At 42.8% G+C, this 22381-nt stretch overlaps 1 protein-coding gene across 5 annotated transcripts in view; it reads right to left on the bottom strand.

Annotated features, from left to right (window-relative positions):
- Positions 1 to 22381, bottom strand: part of LOC121548997 (cyclin-dependent kinase 19) — a 62033-nt gene that overhangs the window by 2051 nt on the left and 37601 nt on the right. The window contains exons 7-15 of one of the 5 annotated variants that reach the window (XR_005996722.2): positions 20918 to 21061; positions 20604 to 20673; positions 20347 to 20419; positions 20048 to 20145; positions 19602 to 19680; positions 12767 to 13006; positions 6801 to 8118; positions 6630 to 6681; positions 5148 to 5728 (exon numbers count right to left, since the gene is read on the bottom strand). Coding sequence is in view for 1 of the 5 variants with exons in the window: in XM_041860757.2 (XP_041716691.1) it covers positions 8002 to 8118; positions 12767 to 13006; positions 19602 to 19680; positions 20048 to 20145; positions 20347 to 20419; positions 20604 to 20673; positions 20918 to 21061 (821 nt within the window). In the remaining 4 variants the exon portion in view is untranslated. Of the gene's footprint in view, positions 1 to 5147; positions 8119 to 12766; positions 13007 to 19601; positions 19681 to 20047; positions 20146 to 20346; positions 20420 to 20603; positions 20674 to 20917; positions 21062 to 22381 lie in introns of those variants that run through there. The other 4 variants (XR_005996721.2, XR_005996720.2, XR_006657736.1 and 1 more) reach the window with 4 other exon arrangements.

The following is a 22381-nucleotide window of genomic DNA, read 5'->3' as shown; positions in this document are numbered from 1 at the left end:
GGATCGATGGTAAGATGAACAGAGCAAAGTACAGAGAGATCCTTGATGAAAACCTGCTCCAGAGCACTCAGGACCTCAGACTGGGGCGAAGGTTCACCTTCCAACAGGACAACGACCTTAAGCACACAGCCAAGACAGCGCAGATGTGGCTTTGAGACCTGAAAATAGCTGTGCAGCGACGCTCTCCATCCAACCTGACAGAGCTTGAGAGGATCTGCAGAGAAGAATGGGAGAAACTTCCCAAATGCAGGTGTGCCAAGCATCATACCCAAGAAGACTTGAGGCTGTAATCGCAGAAAAGGTGCTTCAACAAAGTACTGAGTAAAGTGTCTGAATACTTATATAAATGTAATATTGCATTTAATTCTTTATAAATTAGCAAACATTTCTAAAAACCTGTTTTTGCTTTGTCATTATGGGGTGTGTGTAGATTGATGAGGGGAAGAAAATAATTTAATCAATTTTAGAAGAAGGCTGTAACCTAACAAAATGTGGAAAAAGTCAAGGGGTCTAAATACTTTCCCAAGGCACTGTACACTGAGTGTACAAAACATTAAGAACACCTTCCTAATATTATTCTCTAACCGGTCTCCTCCCCTTCATCTACACTGATTGAAGTGGATTTAACAAGTCACATCAATAAGGGATCATATTTTTCACTTGGATTCACCTGGTCAGTCAATGTCAAGGAATGAGTGTAAAATAAATGTGACTTTTTTCTCATTTAAGAGTCATTTGTACAGTGAAATTAGGACAACATAGCTAAAACCAGCTGAATAAATGTGTTATTTTTATTTTCTGCACTGTGCTAATGCCTTACTTCTGAAAGCTATGGAAACAAAATACATTTAGGCCATGTGTGTATTTTCAACGTCGTCTGTGTGGCCACACGCACATTTACACAGACAGAAAATGCTTTAGAGTTGACAGACACCCAGACCTGCAAAGCACGGTTGTCTCATGCCATGGAGCCAAAAGAGGATGTGGACCACAACATGGTGGTGCACTTCATGTCTTAATACAACTTAGCAGTGTCCCAAATTGCACCCTATTTGCTATGTAGTGCACTACGTAGTAAATATGGTGCCATTTGGGATGCAAGCTTAGAGATGAGTGCTCCTTGACATAAATACGCACAAACAATTATGTTGCTTTTTTTCTTTCTGTGAGACTTTTATTGCATGCTCTGGTTAAATGGGTAAATTGGTTTCATATTGGAGGACAGAGAGCACCACGCTACATGCTCAAGAGTCCTAAACATCTTCTCAGAAGGCATTTTGATGTATCGCAGGAGCACTTTGCAAATGGAGTGTCTGCCTTTCTGTACAGTGTTGAGAGGGGGATGATAAGTGCTTAAATTCTGGATTGGAAAAGCGAGGTACATGCAACACTAGTAAAGGGGGAACGTGAAGAGGTACAGGCCTAGGAGGTGCACTCATTCATATGTGTATTCATTACTGCTGTGTATTTTCAGATGTCCACACAAAGGTAAGCTCCTAAAAATAGCTTTGTCTGGCATATAACTTTTATACAACTTCCATATCTTTAGTATCTAAACAAGACATAAAAAAAAAAAAACAACATTCAATACTTTTCATTTACCACTAAATATTTCAGTAATAACAGTGCATTAAAAGAAAATTATAATATCAATATGTGTTCTTATGTACAGCATTTTAGCATTTCCGGACAATATTCATTAGAACAGAAAATGCAAAATCATCCTACGTTGTATTTTTTGCAGTCATTAAATTCGAGATGGGACACATTGAACTCTAATTTGATATTTAACTGCTTGCTGTCATTTTGAAAATAACAGACACTACATTCAGATGACAACAAAACAACAAATACAGAAACAAACTCAAATGTAACTCAAAAGTACTATAACAGATCAGAAGGCATAGGACAAGGAGAAATAAACATAATCCTGAACATCCCATCATGTGATGGCAACTTCAAACATAAACACTCAAACTAAAAAGGCACTGTCCACACATTAAAATATGCATTGTTTCAGTCCTGTAAAACTGAGGAGGTGGTGCTGATGTGAGAGAAAGTCCCTGGACTCTATAGACTGAATGTTGTGTCACACAGTATCCAACTAGATATTATTATTTCATATGTTTTTATAGAGAATAATTTACTTTGGAAAAACTAGGTGCTATCAAGTTGACAAGCAGGTTCATAGTAGATTGATCATTTTAGTGATTCAGGCTCTGTTGGACAGAGATGCCTGTCTATATCTAGCTACTGTATGTGTCATTAAGGCAGGAAGAGGAAAGATCTAAAACATGGGTATTATTCATATATACTGCATATACAGTGCCTTCAGAAAGTATTCATACCCCTTGACTTTTTCCACATTTTGTTGTGTTACAGGCTGAATTTAAATGGATTAAATTGATATTTATTGTCACTGGCCTAAACACAACACCCCATAATGTGGAATTATGTTTTTCAAAATAAAAAGCTAAAATGTCTTGAGTCAATAAGTATTCAACCCCTTTGTTATGACGAGCCAAAAATAAGTTCAGGAGTACAAATGTGCTTAACAAGTCACGTAATAAGTTGCATGGACTCACTCTGTGTGCAATAAGTGTTTAGCATGAATTTTGAATTACTACGTCATCGCAGTACACAATACATACAACTATCTGTAAGGTCCCTCAGTTGAGCAGTGAATTTCAAACACAGATTCAACCACAAAGACCAGTGAGGTTTTCCAACGCCTCACAAAGAAGGGCACCTATTGGTAGATAAATCAATTACAAAAAGAAACAGACATTGAATATCCCTTTGAACATGGTGAAGTTATTATTTACACTTTGGATGGTGTATCAATGCAGTGAGGGAAAAAAGTATTTGATCCCCTGCTGATTTTGTAAGTTTGCCCACTGACAAAGACATGATCAGTCTATAATTTTAATGGTAGGTTTATTTGAACAGTGAGAGACAGAATAACAACAAAAAAATCCAGAAAAACGCATGTCAGAAATGTTATCAATTGATTTGCATTTTAATGAGGGAAATAAGTATTTGACCCCTCTGCAAAACATGACTTAGTACTTGGTGGCAAAACCCTTGTTGGCAATCACAGAGGTCAGATGTTTCTTGTAGTTGGCCACCAGGTTTGCACACATCTCAGGAGGGATTTTGTCCCACTCCTCTTTGCAGATCTTCTCCAAGTCATTATGGTTTCGAGTCTGACGTTTGGCAACTCAAACCTTCAGCTCCCTCCACAGATGGCTAGGCCACTCCAGGACCTTAATGTGCTTCTTCTTGAGCCACTACTTTGTTGCCTTGGCCATGTGTTTTGGGTCATTGTCATGCTGGAATACCCATCCACGACCCATTTTCAATGCCCTGGCTGAGGGAAGGAGGTTCTCACCCAAGATTTGACAGTACATGGCCCCGTCCATCGTCCCTTTGATGCGGTGAAGTTGACCTGTCCCCTTAGCAGAAAAACACCCCCAAAGCATAATGTTTCCACCTCCATGTTTGACGGAGGGGATGGTGTTCTTGGGGTCATAGGCAGCATTCCTCCTCAAGTTGAGTTGATGCCAAAGAGCTCGATTTTGGTCTCATCTGACCACAACACTTTCACCCAGTTCTCCTCTGAATGATTCAGATGTTCAGACGGCCCTGTATATGTGCTTTCTTGAGCAGGGGGACCTTGCAGGCGCAGCAGGATTTCAGTCCTTCACGGCGTAGTGTGTTACCAATTGTTTTCTTGGTGACTATGGTCCCAGCTGCCTTGAGATCATTGACAAGATCCTCCCGTGTAGTTCTGGGCTGATTCCTCACCGTTCTCATGATCATTGCAACTCCACGAGGTGAGATCTTGCATGGAGCCCCAGGCCGAGGGAGATTGACAGCTATTTTGTGTTTCTTCCATTTGCAAATAATCGCACCAACTGTTGTCACCTTCTCACCAAGCTGCTTGGTGATGGTCTTGTAGCCCATTCCAGCCTTGTGTAGGTCTACAATCTTGTTGTTATTCTGTCTCTCACTGTTCAAATAAACCTACCATTAAAATTATAGACTGATCATTTCTTTGTCAGTGGGCAAACATACAAAATCAGCAGGGGATCAAATACTTTTTTTTCCTCACTATATACCCAGTCACTACAAAGATACAGGTGTCCTTCCTAACTCAAGGAAACAGCTCAGGGATTTCACCATGAGGCCAATGGTGACTTTAAAACAGTTAGAGTTTAATGGCTGTGATAGGAGAAAACTGAGGATGGATCAACAACATTGTAGTTACTCCACAATACTAACCTAATTGACAGAGTGAAAAGAAGGAAGACTGTACAGAAAATAAATATCCCAAAACATGCATCCTGCTTGCAACAAGGCACTAAAGTAATAATACTGCAAAAAATGTAGCAAAGCAATTCACTTTTTGTCCTGAATACAAAGTGTTATGTTTGGGGAAAATCCAATACAACACATTACTGAATACCACTCTCCTTAGTATAGTGGTGGCTGCATCATGTTATGGGTATGATTGTAATCGTTAAGGACTGGGGCGTTTTTCAGGATAAAAAAATTACGGAATGGAGCTAAGCACAGGCAAAATACTAGAGGAACACCTGGTTGTCTGCTTTCCACCAGACACTGGGAGACTAATTCACCTTTCAGCAGGACAACAACCTAAAACACAAGGCTGAATCTACCCTGGAGTTGCTTACCAAGAAGACAGTGAATGTTCCTGAGTGGCCAAGTTACAGTTTTGACTTAAATCTACTTGAAAATCTATGGGAAGACCTGAAAATGGTTGTATAGCAATGATCAACAACCAATTTGACAGAGCTTGAAGAATTTAGAAAATGATACCAATTTGTAAGTCGCTCTGGATAAGAGCGTCTGCTAAATGATGTAAATGTAATAATGGGCAAATATTGTACAATCCAGGTGTGCAAAGCTTTTAGAGACTTACCCAGAAAGACTCACAGCTGTAATCGCTGCCAAAGGTGCTTCTACAAAGTATTGACTCAGGTGTGAATACATATGTAAATGTTTTCAATACATTTGTTAACATTTCTAAAAACATGTTTAAACTTTGGCATTATGGGTTATTGTGTGTAGATGGGTGAGAGAAAAAAAATCTATTTCAGCCATTTTGAATTCAGGTTGTAACACAACAAAATGTGGAATAAGTCCACAGTATGAATACTTTCTGAAGGCACTGTATATGGAAATAATAAATATGATTGTATAATTTATACTAACCATATTTATGCATTTTTTTCTCTTTACAATATTTAATTTAGAGTACAATTAACAATGCTGTAAGAAACAAGTGAATGCCTTCTTCAATTACGATATTCAACATTAGATTTACAATAAGGAATGGATATCCCAATCATTTTCAAAACCGTAAGATAACTGAACTGCATGCTTTCATAGTAAAACTGAAGCATTGTGCAAGTGAAAGCTTTTCTCTTTTGATTTTGCATAGGAACTGTTTGACAGTTATTTACCCCACTATCACCTGTTGGAGCCGCACAATGAATAATACTTTTCATACCTCGTTTGTGTAGAGATGAAAATTGAGAAACAGTATCTAATGTATTCTTAATGCTCTTCAACTATACTTCAAATACATGCCATAGAAAAAAAGAGAAAATACCTTTGAATAGCTGCTGGTTTTGTTCCCGAGAAAAAAAACACTGTTCTGGGAAGGCGGTTGTTAATCCACTGGGCCTGTGTGCCTGCCAGACTATAGGGAAAATAGAAAATAGAAACTCAAACCCAAACCAATACAGTGACATTGTATCAACATCAAATAGAGAGCCAATCCAACATGCAAAACATTCTGGGCGACTATTAGGAGGGAGCAGTCCTTTTTGCTCATCTGGTGTTTTGGCATTCAACTCAAAACATATAAGACATACTGTAACTGGGATTCAGTAAGCTGGGAGTGCTGAGAAAGACATCTGATATGTGTGAAGAGAGAGAGGAGGAGAGAGACAGCCAGAAGGTGGTCAACAGCAAATCTCTCATTACGAGGGGCTATCTAAACCTGTTTGACTGAGCCGAAGATAATAGACCAATCCATCACTGAAGAACTGTGCAGTATCACTGTCAGAAGCAAACAGCTTCACAGAGAGCAGTCTATCAGTTGTGAAATACATGGTAGTACCTTGTATTGTGGCTGTGAATATTTTTACTATAGAAAACAGAATAAGTCTCTCTCTCCTTCGGCCACAAAAGGACAGCGTTGATCATCATCATAATCAATACATACCAGTTGAACATGGCTGATGATTTTTGAACATCACAAAAGGCAGTTAAAATCATCTTGTAAGTCTGCTAAATGATGAAAATGTAAATGTAAATCTTAAAGACATTTTCACCAATGCCGCAAGAGGTCCAGTTCTCTCAATGGCCAGTAGATGTCAGTGTTTCTACATCCCTTCACTAGTCACAGAACAAGCTGAAGTGGCTGCCTTATTCCATGTCCATCTATCTCTGTGTGTTTGGGCACACATGCACAGTACAGCTCCAGTCAACTAGTTTTCACAGGATAAATACTATAAGAAACCACTTCTCTGCCTTGGTTTATACTCAGTGTGCAACCAGCGGTGTGGAGTAGAAGAGGCTGGGGCATAATACTTCACCCCAAATTTGTTCCAGCTCTTTGCAGATCTGTTCAGCAGTGCAGTCCTTTGACTGAATAAGAGGAAAGACAAACTGAAACTGTAAAGGGCAATAATGAGAGACTAAAAGCTAGAACATTACATAAAAAAAGAAAATAATTATCAGGCAGTAACAGTCTCTGGAATATACACCTCTTTGGCTTCCCAGTATGATGATGGACACCTTCAGTGACGTCCGTGTCCATTGTAAGATCTGTCAAGCCAAGGAGTCCACAAAGAGGCACCTCACACACTTAAACACCTATGGCCAGAAATGAGATCGTTCAGATTCACCAACAAATGTTTCCTTGATGGATACGACTCATAAAGAGTAGCGTGGTAGTTGTAACCGGTCAGACGACATGCGGTACCTAGAGCTGTTGGAGACAATTTGAGATTACATCACTTGCTGCAGACTGTAGAAAAATGTCCTTCCAAATCAGACATTCAGACTACAAATCTAGACAAACAAAAGGCCTAAAAGTAGAAAAACATAAATGTTCATATAACAAGATTCAAATAAATGGTGTATTTCATAGTTCCCTGCAATGACATCAGCTAAAGAGCTGACTTTCTCTTATAGAAATGTGATTCCAAGCCAAGGGGAGAATAGAAGATTCTGTCTTGTTTTCTCATCGGGAAAAGTGTTGGCTCATTTTCTTCCTTTTGCTTTGATTGTTATCTGTATATAATAGATATCCAGGGTAAATACATGTACAGTGAAGGAAAGTGATGACAGTAAAGGGTTATTTTCCTGTTTCATCCCATCTTTTTCAATATCGAAACAACATTTACAAAAACACCAACGATCAAAGTAAACTTAAACTCTACAGAGCAAACAAGCAAAAAAAGTATCTTGTTAAATGAATAGAAAAAGGTGCTATATAGTATTTATATATATTTATATATGAACAGAGCTGCAATTCTTCCTCTTGAAGAACATGTTTTCTGTAAGTGCCATGGTTCGTAGTCTTTGTGTAGTAGGCGTGTGTATTCAAAGTTGCACCTGATGTGTTTCCTTCTTATAATCTAGTATCAACCAATTGTCACTTGATAATAATAAAAAATAGGAGGAGGCAGGGTTTGTTTTTGGTTTCTATGTTTGCCTTCATATTGCAGTGCCCTCCGGTAAGTGTGAGGGCATTGGGTGGAAGTGAGGCCAGGGTCACTCGGTGTAGTAGGGCTGACATGAAGGAGGAGAAGAAATGACTGTTAGCGTTGTTGAAATGATCTGACACACGATGAGGTCTGATCAGGGCGAGGGAGATGAGAGGTTATGCTAAGGTTTGTTTGAGGTCGAGGGTTGGTTTGGGAGAGGCCCCTGCTGTTGATTTGGAGAGCAGTTATTGGGGCCTCAGTAGCGGTGTGATTGGTGGGAGTACTGTGAGCTCTGCTGGGACGACGACGAGTATCCCTGGGACTGAGTGGAACCTTGGATGTTGCTTTGGTATCCAAGGCGGGAGTTGGAGTGCTGGAGAGGAGAGAAGAGAAGAGAATGGAGAGGAAATAGTAAACCTTTGATGGCTAGAGACCCCTGTCATTCATTATTTATCACTCAGCACCACTGGAAAATACCAGCTTATTTCAACCTTGCATGGGGTTTGAGAATAAATAATTAAATAACTGTACCTTAGGAGACCTTGAGGGAGGGAAATGTACCATATCAATTGTAAAGCTGGCTGAATCATTTATAGATCAAGAATGAGTCCAATAGAAAAGCATGAGGCATAGCCACAGATCTGTAGTGTTTATCAACATACTGCCATGGCTTTCCACTGTTGTTTACTTGGTATCCAAAGATGTGGACTACTTTCTCATGGATTTCTAACAGAATTAGCAAGAGACTACCGACCCAATTCAGAGCAATTTACAGTGCCATGACAATTCTATATCCTAAACACTATACTGTATATCAAGTGACTGAGTAAAACGTGCAGTGGCTGATGCCAAAAACCTGCTGCATGTTTTATTTTTTATGACGTAAAAACAGGACCTTTTGTGTATTTGCTCCATACTTTATTCAATGGTTCCTATGATTGCTTTTGTTGGTCTGAATAAATACATGATCTGGGTGACTGAGCAACCACATCATTAGACATCAAAAGAAGGGCTAACTAACCACCTTATACTACAGCTATAAAGAAAGCTGGCTCTGTATCAGGTGACTGATTACTGACCGTGACTCACTCTAACCAGCTCAGACTGGGCCTAAGGCCAAATGTCCTAAAAAGGCAAAAAAAAAAGGCAGAAGTCACTGGCCTTCAGATGAGAAACCCTTCTTCTGAGCCACCAGAGTGGCCCTGAGGACCTGCTGCTGGACTGGGACCCAGGGGGCTTGGATGGAGGGTGGAGGGGATAGGAGAAGAACGTGGCTGAAACTCCTGAAGTATGGAGACCTCTGCCAAACTACTCTCATTCATCTCTGACTACAACCCACACGTCGCCGCCTGCCTAGCAGTCTATCTATCTACACTCACAGAGAGAGAGAGGGGGAGCGAGTGGTGCACATTGGGATACTATGGCCTCGGGGAGAGTGATCAATGAGGAGAAAAGTAGGGCGTGGAATGTGACGCCACAGCAAGCTAGCTCTCTGTTCCACTCTGTCTGCCCATCCAGAAAGCAAGGGGATATTTATACATCTGTTCTGGTGAGGCTTGACTTTGAAGAGCCCAGCAGCTGTCCACATGAAGCCTCAGCCCCCCTGCTAACTATAGCCTAGTCAGTCAGTCAGTCAGTCCAGCAGCACCCCACACGGCCCGGGCCTAGCCAGGAGGAGACACCTCTGAACAGACCACAGTTGAGGTCCAGACAAGGTCAGGGAGATCACCTTTATCTCACCTTCCTCATCCATAATACACTCTCTCTTCCTCTCTACCATGTTCTCCACTCTGTCACCTTTATCAGTCACTACTCCAGTCACCCGAGCCACGGACTGTTCACTCTGTTACCATCTGGCAAGCGGTATCAGAGTATCGGGTATCCAAGACAGCTTCTTCCACCAGGCCATCAGACTGCTGAAAAGTTAAACCTAGCTGTCTCCCTGCACAGACCTGTACCTCAGAGACTATCTGCACCTTAGAGATTATTTGCACTGACTATAAAAACACACACAAGCACACACAGTCAACGCTGCTGTTCTAATACGTACTATTGATTCCACTACCCACTTTATACACTGAGTGTACAAAACATTAAGGACACCTTCTCTTTCCATGACATAGGCTGACCAGGTGAAACCTTCAACCTTGTGGAATGCTTTCGACACCTTGTAGAGTCCATGCTCCGACGAGGCTGTTCTGAGGGCAAAAGGGGGGTATAACTCAATATTAGGAAGGTGTTCCTAATGTTTGGTACACTCAGTGTATTTGTAAATCCATTCTTACTATGCATACTACGTCTTCTATTACTTTCTCTTATTGACTTGACTCTTATTGTTATTATTGATTAAATGTACTGCATTGTTGAGGGAGCTAGCGTCTCTCACACACACACACACACACTCACACAGTTAAAGTCGGAAGTTTACATACACCTTAGCCAAATACATTCAAACTCAGTTTTTCACAATTCCTGACATTTAATCCTAGTAGAAATTCCCTGTTTTAGGTCAGTTAGGATCACCACTTTATTTTAAGAATGTGAAATGTCAGAATAATAGTAGAGAGAATGATTTATTTCAGCTTTTATTTCTTTCATCACATTCCCAGTGGGTCAGAAGATTACATACACTCAATTAGTATTTGGCAGCATTGCCTTTAAATTGTTTAACTTGGGTCAAACGTTTCGGGTAGCCTTCCACAAGCTTCCCACAATAAGTTGGGTGAATTTTGGCCCATTCCTCCTGACAGAGCTGGTGTAACGGAGACAGGTTTGTAGGCCTCCTTGCTCGCACACGCTTTTTCAGTTCTGCCCACAAATGTTCTATAGGATTGAGGTCAGGGCTTTGTGATGGCCACTCCATACCTTGACTTTGTTGTCCTTAAGCTATAGCTTTGGAAGTATGCTTGGGGTCATTGTCCATTTGGAAGACCCATTTGCGACCAAGCTTTAACTTCCTGACTGATGTCTTGAGATGTTGCTTCAATATATCCACATAATTTTCCTTCCTCATGACGCCATTATTATCTATTTTGTGAAGTGCACCAGTCCCTCCTGCAGCAAAGCACCCCCACAGCATGATGCTGCCACCCCTGTGTTTCACGGTTCGGATGGTGTTCTTCAGCTTGCAAGCAACCCACTTTTTCCTCCAAACATAACGATGGTCAATATGGCCAAACAGTTCTGTTTTTGTTTCATCAGACCAGAGGACATTTTCCAAAAAGTACAATCTTTGTCCCCATGTGCAGTTGCAAACCGTAGTCTGGCTTTTTTATGGTAGTTTTGGAGCAGTGGCTTCTTCTTGCTGAGCGGCCTTTCAGGTTATGTCAATATAGGACTCGTTTTACTGTGGATATAGATACTTTTGTACCGGTTTCCTCCAGCATCTTCACAAGGTCCTTTGCTGTTGTTCTGGGATTGATTTGCACTTTTTACACCAAAATGCGTTAATCTCTAGGAGACAGAACCCGTCTCCTTCCTGAGCGGTATGATGGCTGTGTGATCCCATGGTGTTTATACTTGAGTACTATTGTTTGTACAGATGAACATGATACCTTCAGGCGTTTGGAAATTGCTCCCAAGGATGAACTTGACTTGTGGAGGTCAACATTTTTTTTTCTGAGGTCTTGGCTGATTTCTTTTGATTTTACCATGATGTCAAGCAAAGAGGCACTGAGTTTGAAGGTACGCCTTGAAATACATCCACAGGTACACCTCCAATTGACTCAAATGATGTCAATTAGCCTATCAGAAGCTTCTAAAGCCATGATATCATTTTCTGGGATTTTCCAAGCTGTTTAAAGGCAGAGTCAACTTAGTGTATGTAAACTTCTGACCCACTGGAATTGTGATACAGTGAATTATAAGTGAAATAATCTGGTCTGTAAACAATTGTTGGAAAAATTACTTGTGTCATGCACAAAGTAGATCCTGAATCCAATTGAGCACATCTGGGACATCATGTCTCGCTCCATCCACCAACGCCACGTTGCACCACAGACTGTCCAGGAGTTGGCGGATGCTTTAGTCCAGGTCTGGGAGGAGATCCCTCAGGAGACCATCCGCCACCTCATCAGGAGCATGCCCAGGCGTTGTAGGGAGGTCATACAGTCACGTGGAGGCCACACACACTACTGAGCCTCATTTTGACTTGTTTTAAGGACATTACATCAAAGTTGGATCAGCCTGTAGTGTGGTTTTCCACTTTAATTTTGAGGGTGACTCCAAATCCAGACCTCCATGGGTTGATACATTTGATTTCCATTGATCATTTTTGTGTGATTTTGTTGTCAGCACATTCAACTATGTAAAGTAAAAAGTATTTAATAAGATTATTTCATTCATTCAGATCTAGGATGTGTTATTTTAGTGTTCCCTTTATTTTTTTGAGCAGTGTATATATATATATATATATATATATATATATATATATATATATATATATGATAGGGGCAGAGCCAAAGATAGAGCAGGCGCCAAGAGGGGGAACAACAGTGAGAGGGCAGCACAATGTTTTGCTGACACCTTTATCAGCAGGCTAGTGTGAACTAGAGGAAGGACATTTTCATCCTGATATAACATGACCTGTATTCCTACTAGCTAGCACAATGTTCTGCTCTGGTCTGAGTTGAGGCTGTTGTGTCTGTTCACTGACCATACACAACAAGTGTTGCATGTCCCTGACATACCCTGCTGTATGTGTCTGTACGCATCTTTGCTCTCTTGTCAAATTAATCATCAATAAATGAACACTAGTTCCTTCAGGTCCCCCAAGGGTCTATATTGACATTTTGGATGAAGTAATATGTTGACATTTTGAATCAATTACATTTGGTGACATTTGGATTAAGCAAATTTAAATATCTCATCTCTAGATAATAAACTTAGGCATGCTCCTCAAAAGACAACAACCACAAGCGATCAACCATTGGTGACTGAAGCGATGTCATCGCCTTTCATCTCCTTTCAATGAAAATGGACAGTAACACTATGGATAAGTGTAAAGCTGTAAAAACTCTAACCTGGTACTCTGACTGGTGGACCCCAGTGCCTGAGGAGGCCCCAGAGGGCCCGATCCGAGGTTTCTTGTTTGGGGGCCCCTGGTCCTGGCCGTGCTGGAGGCCTCCACCCGTGTTGGCTCCCGTAGCACCTGTGTTACCGTTGGTCTGGGCAGAGCTCTGTTGAGTGGAGGCTTGCTGGGTGCCGCTCTGCTGCTGGGCCTGGGTCTGAGCTGTCGTCTGCTGGTGCTGTTGGGCCTGGTTCTGATGAAGGACAAACACACACAAGTGTTCAGTTAGAGAGATACAGAGTAACAGTGACTGTAATAACCTCCCGTTGTGCACCAACACCCTGACAGGTTCCTTGGAGTAACAGTGTAGTCAGACATTCATACACAATGCATTGCATACACAATGTACATAAGGTCACTATGGAAAATGCTCACTCACAAAATGGTATCAAGACAACATTACTGTTCAACAACAGCCAAATGAACAATGTCGCACTGATCTATCAGTCCCCCTCCCCAACAGTTGGGAACTGGTTAGTCCATTATGTACCCAATATTGTGGTCAGGGGTTTGTTTGGTCCTGAAAAACAGTGCGCTGAGATGTTTACAGGAATTACGCTCAGCGCCCTCAGCCCAGCATACCACTTCTCAACCACAGGAGGTTGGTGGCACCTGGCTGGAGCGGAATGAGTGGAATGGTATCAAATACATCAAACACATTGTTTCCATGTGTTTGATGCCATTCCATTTGCTCCATTCCAGCCATTATGAGCAGTCCTCCCCACAGCAGCCTCCTGTGTTCTCAACATATCCACGACCACAAGGCTGAGACATGTGAACCTTAGGGTCAGCGAAAACAATGAGTTCCTCTCATACCCTCTGGGCCCAGGTTGGCAGAAAGGTACAGCAGCCTTCCTGACGGCTGCTCTGAGGCAACACTTGTATCAGGTGTTGCCTACTTGACAACAGCTGCTAATGTGATGCAGGGCTGGGGAATGGCAGAAACTGCTCTGTGGGGAGGGGACTGGTATCTTTCTGGCTGTAGTACACTCATACGCTCGGTGTCATACAAGCACCTGCTTTCTGTATGGTCTGGTATATTCACAACATGGTGTTTGATACTCATGATATGGAACCAGCCAGCCTACATTATCAGTAACAGTATGGTCCAAATAAAGCCTCCTGTAGCCTATCTGCTATCAGGGGAAAGGCTCAACATTAGTGAACTTTACCTTAAGTGAGATATGCATCTAGAGCTTAGTGAGATATGCAGGGACGCAACTTTGGTTTTAGAAGTGGGGGGGACATATTATTGTTTTATATATATATTTTTAATCCAGCCGGATAAACACTCCAAAACAGCCTACCCGATCACTCGGAGGCGTCCGCATGGTCCTAAAGCACACCGTTGCCTCGTTTTGTATCACATTCCAATGATAAAACTGGGGGGGGGGGGGCATGTCCCCCCCCGTCCCCAGTGAAAGTTGCACCCCTGAAGATATGCATCGAGAGTGTATGACAGAGAAGGCCTGGGATTTCCTCTGTGAACTAAAGACCAACACCTGACGAACTTCAGTTTGACCTTCTTTCTCTTCTTATCTTTGTTTAGCACGTGCTATCAGGGGGCAGGCTAACTGGAGAGCCTTTACCTCCAGAGGTCATTGGACCTCCCCTCTTCTGGAGTGCTGGGTGCAGCTGCTGCTGTTTGTGCAGCTTGTCCTTATTATCCCATGGCATGCCTTTCCCTCACCTAAAACACTGACTCCTTTATTGCATAGGACACAAGTAGAGATGAAAGTTGACCAGATGTGAACTCATGCTGCAGCGGTATATGTGATCCTGAGGCTCATGCTGCAGCGGTATATGTGATCCTGAGGCAGTGTTTTAGGCCAGTGGTTCCCAAACTTTTTCACTTGGGACCCCCTTCCAGCATTTTGCCATGTCTTATGTGTGTTCATGTGATATCTGAGTGACTCAAACATTACAACAAAATCAATGGGCTAAAAAACCTAGCTAAAAAACTGACATGGGCTAGTTGATTTGGAGTTATAAATAGCTAAGGTATGCAATGTGTCACGCCCTGGCTCTGGGGACAATGTTATGTTGAGCCAGGGTGTGTATTCTATGTTTGATTTTCTATGTTGGGCTGAGTGACTCCCAATCAGAGGCAACGAGTGACAGCTGGTTGTCTCTGATTGGGAGCCATATTTAACTATCTGTCTTTTCACTTTGTGTTGTGGTTTCTTGTTCCTTTTGGTTTGTGTGTATCGAAGGACTTCACGTTTCGTTCGTTGTTTTGATCATGTGATCTGTTTAATAAATAATATGTACGCATTCAACGCTGCGCATTGGTCCTCCTCCTTAAGCGATCGTGACAGAAGAAACCACCATAACATTGTCCCCAGAGCCAGGGCGTGACAGTACCCCCCCCTAAAGGCGCGGACTCCGACCGCGCCAACTAAATCCCACAGGGGAGGGACCGGGTGGGAACTCCGCCTTGGCGGCGGATCCGGCTCCGGGCCTGATCCCCACTCCCTCTCCAACCCCCCAAAGTACCCCTGGTCCGGTCTGGCCCCGCTGGCCGGAGCCGGACTGACGATACGCACCCCCTGGCTTGGTGCGTGGGCAGGAATGGACCGGACTGGGCTGGCGACGCGCACCACAGACTTGGTGCGGAGAGCAGGACCGGGCCGGACAGGGCTGACGAAAGCGCACCACAGACTTGGTGCGGAGAGCAGGCACGGGCCGTGCCGGACTGATGACGCACACCACTGGCTTGGTGCGGGGAGCTTGGATGGGCCGGACTGGGCTGGCGACGCACCCCGTAGGCTTGGTGCGTGGAGCAGGGACTGGCCGGGCTGGGCTGGCGACGCACACCGTAGGCTTGGTGCGGAGAGCAGGAACGGGCCGGACAGGGCTGACGAAACGCACCACAGACTTGGTGCGTCGCCAGCCCAGTCCGGCCCATCCAAGCTCCCCGCACCAAGCCAGTGGTGTGCGTCATCAGTCCGGCATGGCCCGTGCCTGCTCTCCGCACCAAGTCTGTGGTGCGTTTGGTCAGCCCTGTCCGGCCCGTTCCTGCTCTCCGCACCAAGCCTACGGTGTGCGTCGCCAGCCCAGCCCGGCCAGTCCCTGCTCCACGCACTCAAGCCTACGGGGTGCGTCGCCAGCCCAGTCCGGCCCATCCAAGCTCCCCGCACCAAGCCAGTGGTGTGCGTCATCAGTCCGGCACGGCCCGTGCCTGCTCTCCGCACCAAGTCTGTGGTGCGTTTCGTCAGCCCTGTCCGGCCCGGTCCTGCTCTCCGCACCAAGTCTGTGGTGCGCGTCGCCAGCCCAGTCCGGTCCATTCCTGCTCCACGCACCAAGCCAGGGGTGCGTATCGTCAGTCCGGCTCCGGCCAGCGGGGCCAGACCGGACCAGGGGTACTTTGGGGGGTTGGAGAGGGAGTGGGGATCAGGCCCGGAGCCGGATCCGCCGCCAAGGCGGAGTGCCCACCCGGTCCCTCCCTGTGGGATTTAGTTGGCGCGGTCGGAGTCCGCGCCTTTAGGGGGGGGTACTGTCACGCCCTGGCTCTGGGGACAATGTTATGTTGAGCCAGGGTGTGTATTCTATGTTTGATTTTCTATGTTGGGCTGAGTGACTCCCAATCAGAGGCAACGAGTGACAGCTGGTTGTCTCTGATTGGGAGCCATATTTAACTATCTGTCTTTTCACTTTGTGTTGTGGTTTCTTGTTCCTTTTGGTTTGTGTGTATCGAAGGACTTCACGTTTCGTTCGTTGTTTTGATCGTGTGATCTGTTTAATAAATAATATGTACGCATTCAACGCTGCGCATTGGTCCTCCTCCTTAAGCGATCGTGACACAATGACTGACATGACGAGAGGAAAACTGCTGATGCACTACTTAATTTCGAAATTGCACCTTGTGTATTATACTATTACTTTCAAGAGTAAGTTGAAAGCCCGACTGAGTTCCTTAAAAAACAAATAATTATTTAAAAAAGAGGGACTTACAGTGAGGGAAAAAAGTTTTTGATCCCCTGCTGATTTTGTACGTTTGCCCACTGACAAAGAAATGATCAGTCTATAATTTTAATGGTAGGTTTATTTGAACAGTGAGAGACAGAATAACAACAACAAAATCCAGAAAACGCATGTCAAAAATGTTATAAATTGATTTGCATTTTAATTAGGGAAATAGTATTTGACCCCCTCTCAATCAGAAAGATTTCGGGCTCCCAGGTGTCTTTTATACAGGTAACGAGCTGAGATTAGGAGCACACTCTTAAAGGGAGTGCTCCTAATCTCAGTTTGTTACCTGTATAAAAGACACCTGTCCACAGAAGCAATCAATCAATCAGATTCCAAACTCTCCACCATGGCCAAAGAACTCTCCAAGGATGTCAGGGACAAGATTGTAGACTTACACAAGGCTGGAATGGGCCTCGCCAAGCAGCTTGGTGAGAAGGTGACAACAGTTGGTGCGATTATTGGCAAATGGAAGAAACACAAAATAGCTGTCAATCTCCCTCGGCCTGGGGCTCCATGCAAGATCTCACCTCGTGGAGTTGCAATGATCATGAGAACAGTGAGGAATCAGCCCAGAACTACACGGGAGGATCTTGTCAATGATCTCAAGGCAGCTGGGACCATAGTCACCAAGAAAACAATTGGTAACACACTACGCCGTGAAGGACTGAAATCCTGCAGCGCCCGCAAGGTCCCCCTGCTCAAGAAAGCACATATACAGGTCCGTCTGAAGTTTGCCAATGAACATCTGAATGATTCAGAGGAGAACTGGGTGAAAGTGTTGTGGTCAGATGAGACCAAAATCGAGCTCTTTGGCATCAACTCAACTCGCCGTGTTTGGAGGAGGAGGAATGCTGCCTATGACCCCAAGAACACCTTCCCCACCGTCAAACATGGAGGTGGAAACATTATGCTTTGGGGGGCTTTTTCTGCTAAGGGGACAGGACAACTTCACCGCATCAAAGGGACGATGGACGGGGCCATGTACCGTCAAATCTTGGGTGAGAACCTCCTTCCCTCAGCCAGGGCATTGAAAATGGGTCGTGGATGGGTATTCCAGCATGACAATGACCCAAAACACACGGCCAAGGCAACAAAGGAGTGGCTCAAGAAGAAGCAAATTAAGGTCCTGGAGTGGCCTAGCCAGTCTCCAGACCTTAATCCCATAGAAAATCTGTGGAGGGAGCTGAAGGTTTGAGTTGCCAAACGTCAGCCTCGAAACCTTAATGACTTGGAGAAGATCTGCAAAGAGGAGTGGGACAAAATCCCTCCTGAGATGTGTGCAAACCTGGTGGCCAACTACAAGAAACATCTGACCTCTGTGATTGCCAACAAGGGTTTTGCCACCAAGTACTAAGTCATGTTTTGCAGAGGGGTCAAATACTTATTTCCCTCATTAAAATGCAAATCAATTTATAACATTTTTTACATGTGTTTTATGGATTTTTTTGTTGTTATTCTGTCTCTCACTGTTCAAATAAACCTACCATTAAAATTATAGACTGATCATGTCTTTGTCAGTGGGCAAACGTACAAAATCAGCAGGGGATCAAATACTTTTTCCCCTCACTGTATATATTGAGGCGTAACTTAGCTAGCCATGTTGGCAATAGAACACACTTTCAAATGATGCCGACATGACCAGATTGTGATTTATAATGGAACGTTTTTGGAACGTGTAAACAACAACAGGAAATGTGTAAAGGCGGGGATGCAGGGCTGTGTTCCAAATGAAACAACTACAAGTCTGCTTGCTCTAGTTCCTCAACGGCATAGCTATGAGAGCTCAAAATAGAACCTTATAGTTGAAGACTCTTCATTGAGTCATAAAAATGCATTACGTAGGACCTGTGCACACTTTGGAGAGGTGTGTGGCCACTTTGAGACACCAGTTAGACCTCTCACTCAAACCCTTGTCATTTTTTTGTCTTATGTTGCACCTACCCAAATTTTCTATGAATATTTATATCATGTTACTGAATGTATCATGAGTATTTTCATATTTCGTTATCAACAAATGTGGCGAAAAGTACAGTAAATGTAAAATGCACATAAAATCCACAGTGTAATGTTTGGATTCAGTCTTGTGTCAGTTTAACTGTTTTGTCCTCACCTTTAGTCTAATAATTTTCCAATAATCTCCAAACTGTTCCCTTTTAATTGCTACCATGGTTATGCATATGCTTTCCATATTCCTTCTGTAAGACACATTTCAATTGATCCCTATCCATATAGGCCAATTCCCACGAGTGTAAAGGGTTAAGGTGTTTTGGTTCTCTCTAGACAGCATGATGACAATTGTTAATAACAGCATATTTATTTTTATTTTTTATTTCACCTTTATTTAACCAGGTAAGCCAGTTGAGAACAAGTTCTCATTTCCAACTGCGACCTGGCCAAGATAAAGCAAAGCAGTGCGATAAAAACAACAACACAGAGTTACATATGGGGTAAAACAAAACATAAAGTCAAAAATACAACAGAAAATATATATACGGTGTGTGCGAATGTTATGGAGGTAAGGCAATAACTAGGCCATAGTGTAAAATAGTTACAATTTCGTATTAACACTGGAATGATACATGTGCAAAAGATGATGTGCAAATAGAGATACTGGGGTGCAAATTAGCAAAATAAATAACAATATGGGGATGAGGTGGGCTAATTTCAGAAAGGCTGTGTACAGGTGCAGTGATCGGTAAGCTGCTCTGACAACTGACGCTTAAAGTTAGTGAGGGAGATTGTGAGGGGTTCTCGATGCATATCCTAGTATTTCACCTTTAGTCTATAGCCCAAACCATTTCAACAAAACTATTTACCTTCTCTGTTTTATCTTCTGGCTCGTCTTCGTTTAGAAACTCTCGTTTCGGGTAAGGTATCTGACATCCGGCAAACACACTACAGGAGAGAATGAGACGAGGGATACACACAATCAGTTGTTTGTGAAATAACTGAGTAGCTGGGTGTGGTGCGTACAAATATATATATATATATATATATATATATTATTTTTTAAAATCTATGTCAAGAAACCAAATCATAACCAGACTGACCAAGATAAAAACAGGAAACTAGAAATTCAAAAAATACCAGACTACGAAAGGAATGATTTGGAAGTGGTCTGTTTTAAGTTCACTGAATCAACGACCTCCATTGTTAGTTTATCAAACAGACTTCTCATGGTGAAGATGTGAACGTGTTTATGTGTGGAGAGAGTGGCTATGATCATGACTGAGTTTGGAAAATAAAGTTTAGTAGGTCTCACTCGGAGGTTGGCAAGGGGTCCTCCAGGAAATAGGGGTCCTGCAGTGCCTGTTCAGAAGTAATCCTTTTGGTGGGGTCCATTGTGAGGAGTTTCTGGAGCTGAAAAGTGGTGGATGAACACTAGGCCAGTGGTACCAAGCAAACCCAATCAGCCAGCTAGGCCTATTGGTTTTACAGCTCTTATATCTAGATTGGTCCTTATCCTATACTCTCCAGTGTAAATCAAGGTAGCAGTAGCATGCCCTCCATAAACTGGCAATAAAGTTCAAGCATCTAATGGTTACTAGAAGGTGTGCTTACCAACAGGAAAACCTTGCTGTCAGGTTTGACTTTATGCTTCTCCATGTATTTGATTAGGCTGCTATTTGCATACCTGTGAATGGGTGAAGCACAGCACAGGTAAAACAGACATCTTAACGCAAGTGAATAGTCACAGAAGGCTGTCAGCCTGAGAGAAAGGTTCAAATGTGATGTTAGATGTGTGTGAAAGGTTCAGGTATCTTTTGACAGCCGAGAAAGCCCAGGTATTGTCAGAATGTCAAGCCTTCTCCACTCACGTCATTCTCCTGAAGTCTTTCTGAAGGGTGGGGTACTCAGGCATCTTCCTGATGTCTTCCCAATCTTTATCTGACCAATTCAAACAGACAAAAAAACTTCAGTCACTTTAAACCAATTCTTATACTTGCTGCCTTCAGAGGATAATGTAATCTACTGTACATATTGTATGACAACAAGTACATGAGAAGGACAAGGTTGATGATGACTTTACCAAATACTATACATCATGACTTTCATGACCGTGAGAATCTAACTGGGTTTTTACTGCATGTTTTACATGGTCTTATCAGGTGTGTGTGTGTGCTGGTCAGACCTGCTGGGAAGCCCATGACACTGAATATCCTGTCCAGCTGGTCGTGGTGGAATGGGTTACTGGTCTTAATGTCCTCCTGGCGACAGTGGAAGATGGGCTCCGACGTCAGCAGCTCCGCAAAGATGCAGCCGATCGCCCAAATGTCTGCATCAGATAGACAAGCAGTTAGCAATTAGACTGAGTGGTCTGAGCCTATACCTTAGCAGGGACGGACACAAAATAAACTCCTCTAAACTTGAAGGTGTATCCGAATCTCTCTCACACTAATGAGACTGGACAGTCACAGGAGTTTCCTCTTAAGAATTCTGCTTAAGAATTTGACTGTACCCTGTAATTACATCTGCGACCCTGTGCATGTGGCTAATAGACCCATCTAATCTAATTGTGATGGCTGTAGTGGATGCCTAAGGCTTTTAAGTGTGTTGATGTTCGAAGTTAGCGCTGTTCTGCCACGGAGCAGCGCCACGGAGTTCTATTGAGCAATGACCACTTTTTGATCATGCCTGTGATGACATTCCATTCAATCTAAACATGCTACATTCTCAGAGTAAATCGTCCGTAACGTTTGAACCATATATGGTAGAGCCATCGGGTTGGGACTATTGTTTTTCTGACTGAATTCTCTATTGAATGGACATATTTGTATAAACCTTGAATGAATGAATCCTTTTATGGGTGAACTTTTGCCTTCAAAAGTATTCAGACCCCTTGGATTTCTTGTGTTATAAAGTGGGATTAAAATGAATTTAATTGATTTTTTTTGTCAACAATATACACAAAATACTATGTAATGTCAAAGTGAAATAATATTTTTTAAAAGTATTAATAAAAAATGCAATAACTAAAATATAGTATAAGTATTCAGCTCCTTTGTTTAGGCAAGCCTAACTTTGTTCAGGAGTAAAAGTTGGCTTAACAAATCACATAAAAAGTTACATGGACTCACTCTGTGGGAAATAATAGGGGTTGACATAACCCTTCCTCTGTCCCCATACATACAACATCTGTAAAGGTCCCTCAGTCAAGTATTGAATTTCAAGCACAGATTCAACTAGGGGCGGCAGGTAGCTTAGTGGTTAAGAGCGTTGTGCCAGTAACCGAAAGGTCGCTGGTTCTAATCCCCGAGCCTACTAGGTGAAAAATCTGTCGGTGCCCTTGAGCAAGGCACTTAACCCTAATTGCTCCTGTAAGTCGCTCTGGATAAGAGCAATATAAATACAAATTAATTTTAACTACAAAGACCAGGGAGCTTTTTGAAAGCCTCGTAAAAACGGCAGTGATTTGTAGATGGTTAACAATAACAAATCTGACATTGAATATCTATTTAAATATGGTCTAGTTAATAATTATGTTGTCCATTATGTACAGTACCAGTCAAAAGTTCGGACACACCTATTCATTCAAGGGTTTTTCTTTATTTTGTACATTGTAGAATAATAGTGAAGACATCAAAACTATGAAATA

This window comes from Coregonus clupeaformis, chromosome 33 (assembly GCF_020615455.1).
Source record: "Coregonus clupeaformis isolate EN_2021a chromosome 33, ASM2061545v1, whole genome shotgun sequence".
NCBI classification, from domain to species: domain Eukaryota; kingdom Metazoa; phylum Chordata; class Actinopteri; order Salmoniformes; family Salmonidae; genus Coregonus; species Coregonus clupeaformis.
Note: the sequence above shows the minus strand (reverse complement) of the source record. Positions and strands in the feature narration are given on the sequence as shown.